This window comes from Pteropus medius, unplaced genomic scaffold (genome assembly GCF_902729225.1).
Source record: "Pteropus medius unplaced genomic scaffold, Ma_sr-lr_union100, whole genome shotgun sequence".
Classification (NCBI taxonomy): Eukaryota; Metazoa; Chordata; class Mammalia; order Chiroptera; family Pteropodidae; genus Pteropus; species Pteropus medius.
The window spans coordinates 607,443-620,032 of record NW_024350324.1 but is presented as its reverse complement, the minus strand read 5'-3'; the positions used below and the strand labels follow the sequence as shown (position 1 = coordinate 620,032).

At 66.0% G+C, this 12,590-nt stretch overlaps 2 protein-coding genes across 7 annotated transcripts; one reads left to right on the top strand and one right to left on the bottom strand.

The window, feature by feature from the left end:
* Positions 1 to 1,390: 1,390 nt before the first annotated feature.
* Positions 1,391 to 6,236, bottom strand: REEP6 (receptor accessory protein 6). 3 transcript variants are annotated; one of them, XM_039839099.1, is made up of 6 exons: positions 5,917 to 6,043; positions 3,161 to 3,254; positions 2,945 to 3,083; positions 2,669 to 2,837; positions 2,423 to 2,505; positions 1,391 to 2,173 (listed from the first exon to the last, which is right to left on the bottom strand). In XM_039839099.1, the coding sequence occupies exons 1-6, from the start codon at positions 6,029 to 6,031 to the stop codon at positions 2,165 to 2,167; spliced, it is 609 nt and encodes a 202-aa protein (XP_039695033.1). In that variant the 5' UTR covers positions 6,032 to 6,043; the 3' UTR covers positions 1,391 to 2,164. The 3 variants fall into 3 exon arrangements, with proteins under 3 accessions (XP_039695033.1, XP_039695034.1, XP_039695032.1); XM_039839100.1 differs by lacking the exon at positions 2,423 to 2,505; XM_039839098.1 differs by lacking the exons at positions 2,423 to 2,505; positions 3,161 to 3,254 and having other exon boundaries at positions 5,917 to 6,236.
* PCSK4 (proprotein convertase subtilisin/kexin type 4) lies at positions 6,224 to 12,560 on the top strand. 4 transcript variants are annotated; one of them, XM_039839097.1, is made up of 15 exons: positions 6,224 to 7,169; positions 7,448 to 7,552; positions 8,866 to 8,958; positions 9,035 to 9,163; positions 9,244 to 9,320; positions 9,414 to 9,502; positions 9,762 to 9,934; positions 10,033 to 10,245; positions 10,543 to 10,643; positions 10,723 to 10,826; positions 10,895 to 11,012; positions 11,469 to 11,648; positions 11,736 to 11,860; positions 12,121 to 12,194; positions 12,355 to 12,560. In XM_039839097.1, exons 1-15 carry the CDS (start codon positions 6,975 to 6,977, stop codon positions 12,412 to 12,414), a joined length of 1,836 nt encoding a protein of 611 aa, XP_039695031.1. In that variant the 5' UTR covers positions 6,224 to 6,974; the 3' UTR covers positions 12,415 to 12,560. The 4 variants fall into 4 exon arrangements, with proteins under 4 accessions (XP_039695031.1, XP_039695029.1, XP_039695030.1 ...); XM_039839095.1 differs by having other exon boundaries at positions 10,033 to 10,643; positions 12,160 to 12,243; XM_039839096.1 differs by having other exon boundaries at positions 10,033 to 10,643.
* The last annotated feature ends 30 nt before the right edge of the window (positions 12,561 to 12,590 follow it).

Below are 12,590 nucleotides of genomic sequence, written 5' to 3'. Positions count from 1 at the left end.
GAGCAGAGATTTTTCTTTCTCTGGGTCGTTGCTGTGCCCTTCACTCCTGGAGCAGGGCCTGGCATACAGCAGGCGCTCAATATCTGCTGGGTGGTTGAATGAACGATGTGGACCCCCGCTCGGCAGCAGCGCTTGGTGCTCCCCCTCCCTTGCTGCGGTTCTCAAGCACGAGGACCGCGGGCCGTGGCGCCGGTGGCTGCATGCACTGTCCCCGGTGGACGGGGCCACCATCAGCTGGGGACAAAGCTGGGCCCGCCCAGGACTGAGAGGCAGGACGCGTCAAAGGACGGTGGAACGTGGCTGATGTGTTTGGGCAGAAGATGGAAGTGTCTCCAGACGTGGCCCAGCGTCTCTGGGACAAAATCATGGGAGTCGAGAAGAGCCTGGGGGGCCCTCCCGGAGGGCCTGGCACGTGCCTCGTGCCTCGTCCCGCTGGCCTGCCTCTTGCATTTGCACCAGGCATTGTGACCGTCTCAAAACACGGAGTAGCGGAACTGCAGTGGGGGCGGACCCGGGGGACCCCAAGCCCCATGTAGCTGCGAGTGCGGGGGTGCCTCCGCTACAGATCCTTCCCCGGGGTACAAGATCCGGCCCCCAGGCTCAAGGTGGAGCTCGCTCCAGCCACCCGCCCCCCTGAGACCACATCCTGGCTCGGCTCCACCCCTGCCCCGCCCCCAGCTTCGTCCTGGGGCTCTGCCTCCAGGAATCTGTACTTGCGCGGGGCATTCTCTATTTAAACACTGTTGGATTGGATTTGCTAGTTTTTAGATTTTTTTTTTTTTTTCTTTTTTTTTTTTGCAGCTATAGCCATGCACCAAGCTGTCACCTTCCTTGTGTATCCCGTCTCTGCCTGGTTCTACGATCCGGCTCGTGTTGGCCTCACAACAGATACCAAGCACAGGGTGCTGGAGTTCCCAGCGCCCCCTCCCAGTTCCCAGGGGTGCCAGCCTGGCCTGCCTGCCAGCCCCGGGGCCTCTTCGCTTCCTGCCGGGGAAGCTGGCTGGCATGAATGGCCGCTGCTCCTCGGCGACCCACGGTGGTGGGGCGGGGTCTCCGGCTCCCTGGGCACCTGGGCGGGCAGTCTCAGGGGTGCACTGGACACAGGCTCCCAGAGCCCCAGGGGCCCACAGTTGTTCGGGGCTGGGCCACACCCACTTCTCCGGCTCTTTCCGCTCCCCATCTTAGGTCCCTGCTCCCTACTGCAGCTTTCCGGGGCCCCTCCCGGCTAAAGGACTTGAACCTGAATTCTCATCTCAGCCACTTGGCGAGACCCCGATTCCGGGCCTTGGTTTCCTCGCCTGAAAAGGTGGGGCACACAGCATCCTCTCCCGATTCGATGAGGCAAAGCCCTCCCCGCAGGCCCCAGCCCGAGACAGACCGAGACAGGAGGTAGGGCCAGATGAGCTTTACTGAGCCCTCTCCTAGCCGGCCAGGTGTTTCAGCCGCCAGCAGTGCTGCAGGTATCGGAGCCATGGGTGGTGGCGGGGCCAGCTGCAAGTGACCTCAGTGGTGGACTCTGAGGTATACTCCAAAGGAGACTCGGATTGGCCTGAGCCCGGCTGCTCAAGCACCACGCTGCCGGTGGGGGGCTGCGCCGGGGACCCCTTCTGAGACTGTTTGCTGGACCTGGAGGTCTTCGAAGCTGAGTCCCCTGGCTCGCTGGAGGTCTTGTTGGGGGTCTGCATGGGGATGGAGGTGTCAGTCAGGGGTCTGCCCAACGGGGGGCTCTTGGCTGGAGCTGCTGGGCCGTTGCATGGAGACTGAGGACCGGTGGGCCGGCTGGGAGGGGCCCAAGGAGGTGGCTGAGGGCCGGAAGCGCTGCTGGCTGGGGGCCTGGGGCTGGCTGGACGAGTTGGCTCGCGACCGAGCCGCTCGCGACCGAGGCCCGGCCTGCGACTTGCTGGGCAGCTTGGAGCCACTGGCAGAGCTGGTGGCTGGGGAGCGAGCCTGGGACTGCGGCTGGGAGGTGGTGCGTGAGGAGCTCCCGGGAACTGGCTGGCTTGCGGAGGAGGTGACAGCGGGGGACTCGGCTGGTGAGCTCGTCGAGGAATCCGTGGAGGACTTGGGAGACTTGGGGGACGCTGCATCCTTCTGCTGATCGGCTGGCAGGTCCGTGCGGGGGCTGGGCGGGGACTTCACTTGTCCTTTTGCCCCTGGCTCGAGTTTACTTTGGCTGCAAGAGAGGGCCACGGGGGTGAGGCAGGTCTGGCCGCAGCCTCGGACCGGGAGGCTGCGCTCAGCTGCTGGACAGCGAGACAGAGGTCGCTGGGGGCCAGGGTGGGGTCCAGTCAAGGGGTTGGCGGCCATCCTGGCAGGAGCAGATGACCCACACGCACGCACAGGCCCATGTGCACACGCACACAAACTCACACGCATGCGCACACACACACACGTCCTACTTCCTTGGATGGGGGTTACCTACAGCCGGCTCCGGGGACAGCGGGGGGCCCACCGCCACAGCCGCTGGGGTGACGAGAGCTCTGCTGCGGGCCAGGGCCCGCAGGACTGGTTCCCGAAAGCGTGGAGGAGAGAGGTGGACAGTGAGAGGGGAAGGCGGAGCATCACACCCCAGCGACCAGACGCCAGAGGCGGCATCGGAGTCGGGGAGGTGGACAGACCGACAGACAGACAGCGACACACGGATGGCCCCACGGCCGCGAGCACGCACCGTCCCGGGTGAAGCCGGCTGCCATGTCCAAGGCTTGCCCGCTGAGCTCTCTCACGACGCTGTCCACGGCCTCGTGGTGCTTCAGGAACAGCGGGCGTATGGCGTGACGGTACAGCATGTGGGCCCCGTTCCACGGCCCGGGGGCCATGCAGAACAACAGGAAGGCGCACTGCGTGGGGGCGGGGAGCGGAGGCAGGGTCACACGCGCACCCCGACTCCGCGGCCCCGGCCTCCCCCGTGCGCACCCCCTCCCCGGGAGGCAGCCGGGTGGCCCACCTTGCCCACGTAGTAGAAAGGGAACCAGGACAGGAGTAGATCGCTGAAGAATTCGACAAGCCCGAACAGGCTGTATACCACCCAGTAGGTGAGCCACACAGTGTCGTCCTCCTTGCTTGGGCTCTCGACGGCTTTGATCCTGCGGGGAGGGCGCGGTGGGGTCAGCGGCCGCGGAGCCCCCAACGCTCCCCCCTCCCAACAGCCCTGGGCACTCACGAAGCATAAGCGGGGTACACAAAGCCGATGAGATTGCACAGCAGAGACGCCCCGTAGCCGAACACAAGATACAGGCTTAGCAGAGTGGCGGCTCCTGAAGCAGGAAGGCGCAGTGGGCGGGTGCGGGCGTCGGGCCCCCTCTCGGCCCGGCACACGCAGCTCACCCTTGTCATCCCTGCCACAAGCCTCAGCCACCACCCCCTCCAGCACGTGTCCCCCCGCAGCACCGGGGCGCCCCCCACTGTGGCCCTGAATCCCGAGTCTCGGCTCTGCACCTGGTTAGTAGATACTGAGGGATCCCCAAAGGTAGGCAGGGACCTCTGCCCAGGTGTGTATAAGGTCCTGCCTAATAAAGGTTTGCTGAATGAACAAGCGATCGTTTCAAGCCCTATAGGTGGGGCTGGGCACAAGACACCAGTGTCTGACTGTAAGCAATGGGAGGAAAATCTAAAAGCAGTCAAGATGAGATTGCCGGGGAACGGGCGAAAGCAGCAGCATTTTAAACTTTATCTTAGTGTGGGGTGTCTCTTTCTCGGCACTGCTGACTGTGGGGGCTGAGCAGCCTCCCTGGCTCCACCCACTCAATGCCAGGAGCACCCCCAGTCAGACGATCAGACATGTCACCAGACACCGCCAGGTGTCCTGACAGGGCAGCGTGGCCCCGCTTGAGACCCCTGGTCTTAGTGGGAGGCGGCAAAGGGTGGTAGAGTCCCCAGACCTCAGAGAGCCCTCTGCTCTGCCGCTCACTCGCCACATGACACTGAGCAAGTCTCTTGCTACTTGGAGACTCAGTGTCCCCATCTGTCTATGGGCTGCCTCCCAGGGTTGTTGTGGGGTTCGACAGGGAGGACTCGCCCTCTCCACACATTACAGAGGAGCCTCGGGTCACAAAAACACTCCCAGAGGTGAGGCTGGAGGAGAAGCCTGTGGGGCTGGGGCAGCCACCCCAAAAGCGATGACGGTCACTGTCATCTATCTTATGAAGCGCTTCTTGTGTGTGTGCGTCTCTGTGCATCCCCGTTCTGTCTCACGCAATGGCCAGAAGTAAACAAGTTGGGGGAGGGGGCTTGCCTAGGGTCACTGGGGAGAATTTACAGCCTCCTGCCTCCCCGCCCGGCCCCCAGGCTCTTATCTGCAGAGAGATAGAGGCCACTAGTGGGCCAAAGGGCAGCGTCACTCACACGCTTCCCTCTACCTTTCTTATTCCAGAGTCTGGGGTCAGGAGTGGGAGGGGCCTCCCCAGGGGCTCCTCTAGGTTCCCGCCTGTTATGGGCAGGGGAGAGGGGGGCGTGGGGAGATGGCCATCTGGGGTAGGTGGCACCCAAAGGTGGGGGAACGTCACCCCTTCTCAGGAAATTGCTAGTCGGGGAGCAGCGGCTCTCCCAAGGCACTCCCTCTCAATCCCCATTCTTGCAACCTCAGCAACTGGGAGGATGACCTGGATAGGGGGGCGGGGGGACACAGCCTGAGATCAGCGACAGATGGGAGGGGGAGGGGTGGATACTCCAGACAGAGCAGGTGGCAGGGGCAGCCTCCCATGGGACCCCTGAGTCTCCGGCCTCAGTTTCCTCCCTGTGACTGCTAGTCCCCCTGACAGGCCCCTCCCTTGTGCTCTGTGACCTGAATTCCCCACCCACTGGTACCGGGGATGTGGAAAACTAGGCGGAAGGTCAATGGCTTGCTCCCAGGGGCAGGGCCCAGGCCAAGCCAGCATGAGTTGGGCACCAGGAAGCTGGAGGCACAGATTTTGGACCCTCCCGGGGCTGCCTGGCATGGGGATAGCCCAGTTGGTGGGCGACTGGGAGAAAAGCGGACTCCCAGGAGCTGCGCACAGAAGGTGCTCAAAACGCCTAGCACTGTCCTCACCCAGAGCCGCCCTCGCCCTCGTGGTTCATTCCAGGGGGGTTTCCTGGAAGAGGTGGCAAGGTGGATGGGCCTGGAGCACAGCCAAAGAGGGAAGGAAGGCATCCGTCCGGTGCCTACTAGACAGTTTCGGAAAGTAGCAGGGGACAGCCCCGGCCACTGAGGAAAGGAAGAGGAGGGACTGGAGTGGAAGTCACAGGAGGGGCGGGCGACCTACCTTTCCCCAACCCCAGCACAGATGACGGACAACCCAGCTCCAACTCGACTATTCAGGCGCAGTGGGCCAAAGCCACTGAGCAGGGAGGGGAGAGGGCGGGCCAGGGATGGGGGGGACCAACGGGAAAACAGAGGGAGCAGAGGTGGACTGTGACCCTTCCCTCCTGGCAGAGACCATCCCCTCGGGAAAACGAGATCTCTACACTGGCTTTCAGGTTGGGATCCATCCGGGAAGGGGGTGGCGACACTCAGGGCACTGGCTCCCTATCTGCCCTCTCCTCCCCCGAGGCCGGCAGGGCGACTGGAAGAACCGGACTTTGGCCTGGCGGGCACCCAGCGCCCCGAAGGAAGGGGCAGAGGATGGCCTCCAGACCCGAGGGCCTAAGTGGGGGTGCTGCGGGAGCCAAGAAAAGGGGTGGCCCGCGCCCGAGGTCTCACGGCGAGGGCGAGGGAGGGGTGGCGGGCACACGGGAGGTTTAGGTCCACGACCCCACCACACCCCCAGCCGAGATCTCGGTCTCCCCACTAGACGGCGGGTCACGCCCCGCCATCCGGCCCGGACCCCGCAGCCAGGGCCGGCAGGAGGGTGGCAGGTCCGAGGCCGGGGTGCTCCAGGGCTTCAGTGTGCCCGTCGGTGAATCGGGGGCGGCATCGCCGAGAGCCCCTGGCCGGCTCACCCGCGGCCAAGTACCGCTTGTCGACACCGGTCCTGGCTTCGAGCGCCCTTAGCGCTTCGGTGGCCAGGTTCCTCTGTTCCAGAAGGCGCTCGAAACGCTGGCGCAGGCCGTCCATGGCACCGGCGGGCCCGACGCTGGCAGCCCGAGACCGAACGCAGCCCCGCGCACCGGCCCTGCCGCGCGCGAGACGCTTTCCCCTGCAGCGAGGCGCACCGCAGGACCACGGGGCGGGTCTCAGCGCCCAGGCCAATGGGAGGGCAGGGCGGACAAAGGAGGAGGGGCCTGCCCCTGCTCCCCCGCCGCATGGCCCTCTGGCCGGCCGCCGCAGCCGCAGCCGCGACTCCGGAGGGAGGAGGCGGGGCGCGGCGGCCGGAGGCGCCAATTGGCCGAGCGGGAGAGGGACGTCGCTGATTGGAGGGGGCGGGTCATAGCCGTGGATTATTGGCTGAGCCATTGTGTGGGTGGAGCTAGGGAGTAAAGACGCGTGCTGAGGTGGGCGGAGCCGGAGGGAGGGGTTCGGAGTAAGGCCCTAGCTGATTGGAGAAACGGGAAGGAATTTATGGGCGAGAACAGAGGAGGGGCGGGGCTGAGCATAAAGGAGGCGGGACGGAGTCGAAAGGACGGGCGGGGCGGGGCCAAATTGAGGAGGCGGGACTTACTTCAAAGGACAATTCTGGTTGGGCTGGAGAGGAGGCAGGGCTGATGTTATGGGGAGGGGTGTGTAGAAAAGCGGGCGGGGCCAAATAAAGGGGCGGGGTCAATTACAGCCACCGTGAACTCACTACTCTGGGTCAGAAAACTTGGGTCATTGTACACATGGGGAGGCTGAGCCTTCAGACAGTTTGCGCCTACAGAAAACTAGGGCGAGCGTGTGTTCTCCCTCCCATCTCTGTTGGATCTTCGCACCTCTAACTCGGGAGCCGCAAGGCCCCCTGGGACTTGAAGACTTTCAGGGGTTGCTATGGCGTTGGGGGCGGGGCTAAAGCCTGGGCCGACTCGGCGGTTTGGCCAGGGGGAGGGGCTTTTTGAGGCCCCGCCCTGGCCCCGCCCCCGGCGCCATGCGGCCCGTCTGGACTGCTCTTTGGCTGTACGTGGCCTTGCCCCTGGGCCTGGACCTCGTTGGCCCCCTGGCTGTGGGGTGGGCCTCAGCCCGGGCCCCCATATATGTCAGCAGCTGGGCCGTGCGTGTGTCCCAGGGTTACCGGGAGGCCGAGCGCCTAGCGCGCAAATTCGGATTCGTCAACCTGGGGCAGGTGGGTGGGACCCGGATGGACAGGAGGGGGCGGAGGCTGGACAGCCCAAGACCCCAGACCCCGACAGGCGCGAGGGCATCCCCCGAGGTATCGGGAAGCTCCAGTCCACCCCCTACCTCGACCGACTTCAGATTCTAGGACCCCCAGAAAGCCCCTGAAGCCCCTCCTTGGACACCTGGTGGGGGCAGGATGCAAGCAAAGGGGGCTGGCGCCTGTCCTACGGGGGCTCCATCACGGGGGCTGGGTCCTAGAGATGCAGCTACCCCCCACATTCCCAGATATTCCCTGACGGGCAGTACTTCCACCTGCGGCACCGGGGCGTGGTCCAGCGGTCCCTGACCCCACACTGGGGCCACCGCCTGCGCCTGAAGAAAGACCCCAAGGTGAGCCCGGCCTCGAGGCTGCCCCCTGGGGTCTTAGCCACCTCCTGTGATTCTTATGATTGTTTACGGATGGCTGTTACCTTAGCGAGTCACCTGCTCTCTCTGTCTCAGTTTTCACCTGGCTCCCCAGTCTTTACAGTGGGGACCCAGATGGGGAAGATACGCGGAGAGCAGCAGATGATGCGTGAATGTGGTGCTCGCCCCAGGGCCTGGCACACCACCTGCGTTTCTTGTCGCAACCCCACCTTCCCTCCTCTATGTCACCCTGAAAGGTTAAGGTTCCCAGGTACCCCATAAAGAGGAGCAGATAATATTCTAGCTCATGGGGTGGAGGGAGGGGAAGTGGCCCAGTTTGTGATGGAGAAAACTAAGAGGAGGAATCCTGCCTGAAGTCACCCAATGAGACCATGACTGAATCGGGACCCGAACCGTCTCCAGACGTTCAGAGAGATGACAGGTAGATAGGGAAAAGGCCTGAGCCACCGAGCTGATTCGAGGCTGAATCTGGCAAGCCCACCGAGGGGTGTGGGCCGGACGAAGGTCGAGGAGGCGAGAAGCCTGCGGGTTCGAAGCCGCCTGGAGAGGTGTCAGCAGAGCGGAGCGGGTGCTTGGAGATCTAGTTTGCAGGAGGCCGGGGCTTGGCTGCGGGTTAGACGTGTGGGACGGAGGGACATGATCCAGGGCCAGCTCCCAAGATGGGAGCAGAGCCCATGGGGAAACACTGGCCCTGGTTGCTGACATGGAGGTGGGGATCTGAGCCAGGTTGGTGGGGCAGGGGGAGATCAACCAGGAAGGAGGAAGAACAGCCCTGGGCAGGCAGAGCATGCGCAAAGGCCAGGCAAGGTGGCCGCTGTGGCCGCAGCAGAGAGGGGCTGGTGAGGGACAGACAGGCAGGGCATCGTGGGCCCTGGAGAAGGGGGGGCCATGGGAGGGTTTCGGCAGAGAGCTGACATGGGGCAGGGTGGGCTTGCAGGGCGGGGAGGAGGTGGGCATGCAGGGCATGTCCTGCCCCAGGCCAGAGGTAGTAGAGTGAATGGCCACTGGGGGGAGAGGGGTGCGTGGGCAGGTCCTCAGGCATGGGGACCCAGCAAACACGGGGTCCCAGACCCTGTCCCACACCACAAGGGCCCCAGGCAGATGGCAGACATGGGCTTGGGCCCTCTGACAAGGAATTGGTGGCAAAGGCTCAGAGGGGCCGGTCCTCTTGGTCTGTGGGACAGGGCCCGCCTGAGGCGCCGGGTGGCGAGGAGAGTTGGGAGGGGTGTGGCTGGCCCGGGGGTGCAGCCCCTCCCTCGGCGCGCGTCCCGCCCCAGGTGCAGTGGTTTGAGCAGCAGACGCTGCGGCGGCGCGTGAAGCGCTCCCTGGCGGTGCCCACGGACCCCTGGTTCTCCAAGCAGTGGTACATGGTGAGCGGGCTCGGCCGGGCGGCGGGGCGGGCCGGGCCTCGCCCGAGCCCACTGACCCCCGCCCCGCCCGGCACAGAACAACGAAGTGTGGCCGGACCTGAACATCCTGCAGGTCTGGAGGCAGGGGCTGTCCGGCCAGGGCATCGTGGTCTCCATCCTGGACGACGGCATTGAGAAGGACCACCCGGACCTCTGGGCCAACTACGTGAGCCAATGGGGGCCGGGGCGGGGGCTGCCCCCTCCCACGGCCCACCCCAGCCCCTCACACCCACACCCCACTCCCAGGACCCCCTGGCCAGCTACGACTTCAATGACTATGACCCGGACCCCCAGCCACGATACTCGGCCAGTGATGAGAACCGGTGAGCCCGTTGTCCCACGGGGCCCGGGGGTGGCCCTGTGCCCGGTGGGCGGATAGAGGCCTGGGATTGGAACTGTTCTCTGTCCTGCGCCAGGCATGGGACCCGCTGTGCTGGGGAAGTCGCTGCCATCGCCAACAACAGGTTCTGCGGTACAGGAGTCGCCTACAATGCCCGAATTGGAGGTACTGAGGCCCGCTGGGGTCATGCTGGGTCGGGTGGCACTGGGTGGCTAGGAAAACCAGGGTGAGTCAGCAGATTAGCCAGGGGAGGAAGCCACTGGGCGCCCACACCCTTGCCGCCAGGCAATGAAGAGGCCCCAGACTCAGGGTGGGGAGGGCTGAGCCCCGCACAGACCCCCGCACTGCCTGTCGGCGAGAGAGGGCCTGGACCAGCGGAGCCCGGGCAGGGCTCTCCCCAGAGGCCCGATGCCCGCCTGTGCAGGGGTGCGCATGCTGGACGGCACCATCACGGACATCATCGAGGCCCAGTCCCTGAGCCTACAGCCGCAGCACATCCACATCTACAGCGCCAGCTGGGGCCCAGAGGACGACGGCCGCACGGTGGACGGCCCCGGCATCCTCACCCGCGAGGCCTTCCAGCGTGGCGTGACCAAGGTGAGCGGGACCCCGGCCGCGGAGGGCCCGGGCCCGCGCCCGCGCGCGAGGCTGACGCCCATCCCCGGCCCCGCCCCTGCCCCTGTCGCCGTCTGCAGGGCCGCGGTGGGCTGGGCACGCTCTTCATCTGGGCGTCCGGCAACGGCGGCCTGCACTACGACGACTGCAACTGTGACGGCTACACCAACAGCATCCACACGCTGTCCGTGGGCAGCACCACGCGGCAGCGCCACGTGCCCTGGTACAGCGAGGCCTGCGCCTCTACCCTCACCACCACCTACAGCAGCGGCATCGCCACCGACCCCCAAATCGTGAGTAGCGGCCGCCCGGCCCAGCCGTGTTCCCCGCCCTCCGTCCTGTGCCCCGCATCTCTCCTTCTCCCACGGGTCACCCCCGGAGCACCGGAACACAGGCACGGGGCCCAGGCCCGGCACCTGCTGTCACCCCTCCACACCTGTTGGCCCACGTTCGCGGAGTGTGGCCTGGGCAGCGCCCAGGCTCCGGGGCCATCACGACCCCATGCGGGGCCTTCTCCAGTCCTTGCTGCTCTGCGAACGAGGGCCGGGTTTGCCCGTGCCCAGGTCCCGAGTCCCCATCTCTGCCCCCAGGTCACCACAGACCTGCACCACCAGTGCACGGACAAGCACACGGGCACCTCGGCCTCAGCCCCGCTGGCTGCAGGCATGATCGCCTTGGCTCTGGAAGCCAAGTAGGTGATGGTGGGGGCCTCTCGCCTGCCGCCCCGGCCGCCAGGCGCGGCCCCCGCTGAGCCCCTCCCCCGCCCCCAGCCCGTTCTTGACGTGGAGGGACATGCAGCACCTGGTGGTCCGTGCGTCCAGGCAGGCGCAGCTGCAGGCAGAGGACTGGAGGACCAACGGCGTGGGGCGCCAAGGTGCGGCGGGGCCCGGCGGGGGGCGGGGCACCACGCCCGCTGGCCGAGTGACAGCCCCCTCCACGCAGTGAGCCACCACTATGGCTACGGGCTCCTGGATGCAGGATTGCTGGTGGACCTGGCTCGCACGTGGCTGCCCACTCAGCCCCAGAAGAAATGCGCTGTTCGGGTCCTACACACGCCCACGTGAGCGCCATCCTCGGCCCCCGCCACTGTGCACACCTGTCCTCCCCTCACCTATCACCTCCCAGCCCTCCCCTGACACCTGTCACCTGGCCAGCCCTCCCCACACCTGTCACCTTCTCTCCCAAACCCAGCCCTCCTCCCACACCTGTCACCTCCCCAGCCCTCCCCTGACGCCTGTCACCTGGCCAGCCTTCCCCGACACCTGTCACCTCCCAGCCCTCTCTTGACACTTGTCACCTCTGCAGCCCTCCCTGACATCTGTCACCTCCCCAGCCCTCCCCCACACCTGTCGTTAACACCCAGGTGGTGGACACGTGGGAGGCAAGCCCAAAGGCCTCAGTTTACCCATCTCTAAAGTCCGAGGGTGGGCCCCAGAATCTGAGCCGAGACCCTGCCCGCCGGCTGCCCGCCCCAGCAGGTGGGCTGGAGGGGCCCTGACCCCCCCTGCCCCCCCAGCCCCATCCTGCCGTCAATGCGCGTGAGGAAGAAAGTGTCGGCCTGCGCCGGCCGCGCCAACTACATCCGCTCCCTAGAGCACGTGCAGGTCCAGCTGTCGCTGTCCTATAGCCGCCGCGGGGACCTGGAGATCTCGCTCACCAGCCCCATGGGCACCCGCTCCACGCTGGTGGCCATCAGGTGCGGGGGAGGGGCCCCATGCCCACGTCAGCCGAGCCGCCCCATGCTCGCCGTGACTCTGAAGCCTTTCGCCCCGGTCTGTCCCAGACCCTTGGACATCAGTGGCCAAGGCTACAACAACTGGATCTTCATGTCCACCCACTTCTGGGACGAGGACCCGCGGGGCCTGTGGATCCTAGGCCTGGAAAACAAAGGCTACTTTTTCAACACGGGTGAGAGGCGAGCACAGGCCGGGGGCCCGACAGCCCGGCCACCTGCCGGCAGCCTCCCTGGAGAGACGGAGCAGGCATGTCTGGTGCCCAGCTGGTGTCCAGTCACCAGCCTGCTGTGGGCGCTGAGTGGCCAGGGCACCATCCGAATCCTTGGCCCCAGGGTGGGGTAGGGGGGCTTGGGAGTGGGGCCCAGAATGGCAGGATCAGGCCACCAACAGCCTCTCCCCCTCCTCCCCGTGCCCACCGCCACCCCTGCCCAGGGACGCTGTTCCGCTACACGCTGCTGCTCTACGGGACAGCCGAGGACATGACGGCGCGGCCCACAGGCCCCCAGGTGACCAGCAGCGCGTGCGTGCAGCGGGACACAGAGGGGCTGTGCCAGGGTGAGTGCCCGGCGCGGCATGGCCTGCTTGCTGGCAGTGTGCGTGTGCGGGCAGGGGCGGGCGGGGGCGGCGGGCCTGGGCCTCACCTTCGTGTCCATGTCCTCCGTGCAGAATGTAACGGCCCCGCCTACGTCATGGGCCACCTCTGCCTCTCCCGCCCCGGTACTTTAATCGCACCCGCCAGGCAGTGACGGGGGGGCCCGGGCGCCTGGCCACGCCCGCCCTGCACGTGTGCGCCAGCTGCCACTCCTCCTGCTACGCATGCCGTGGCAGCTCCCCGCGCGACTGCACCGCCTGCCCCCCGGCCTACACGCTGGACGCGGGGCGCGGCTCCTGCTCACCGCCCG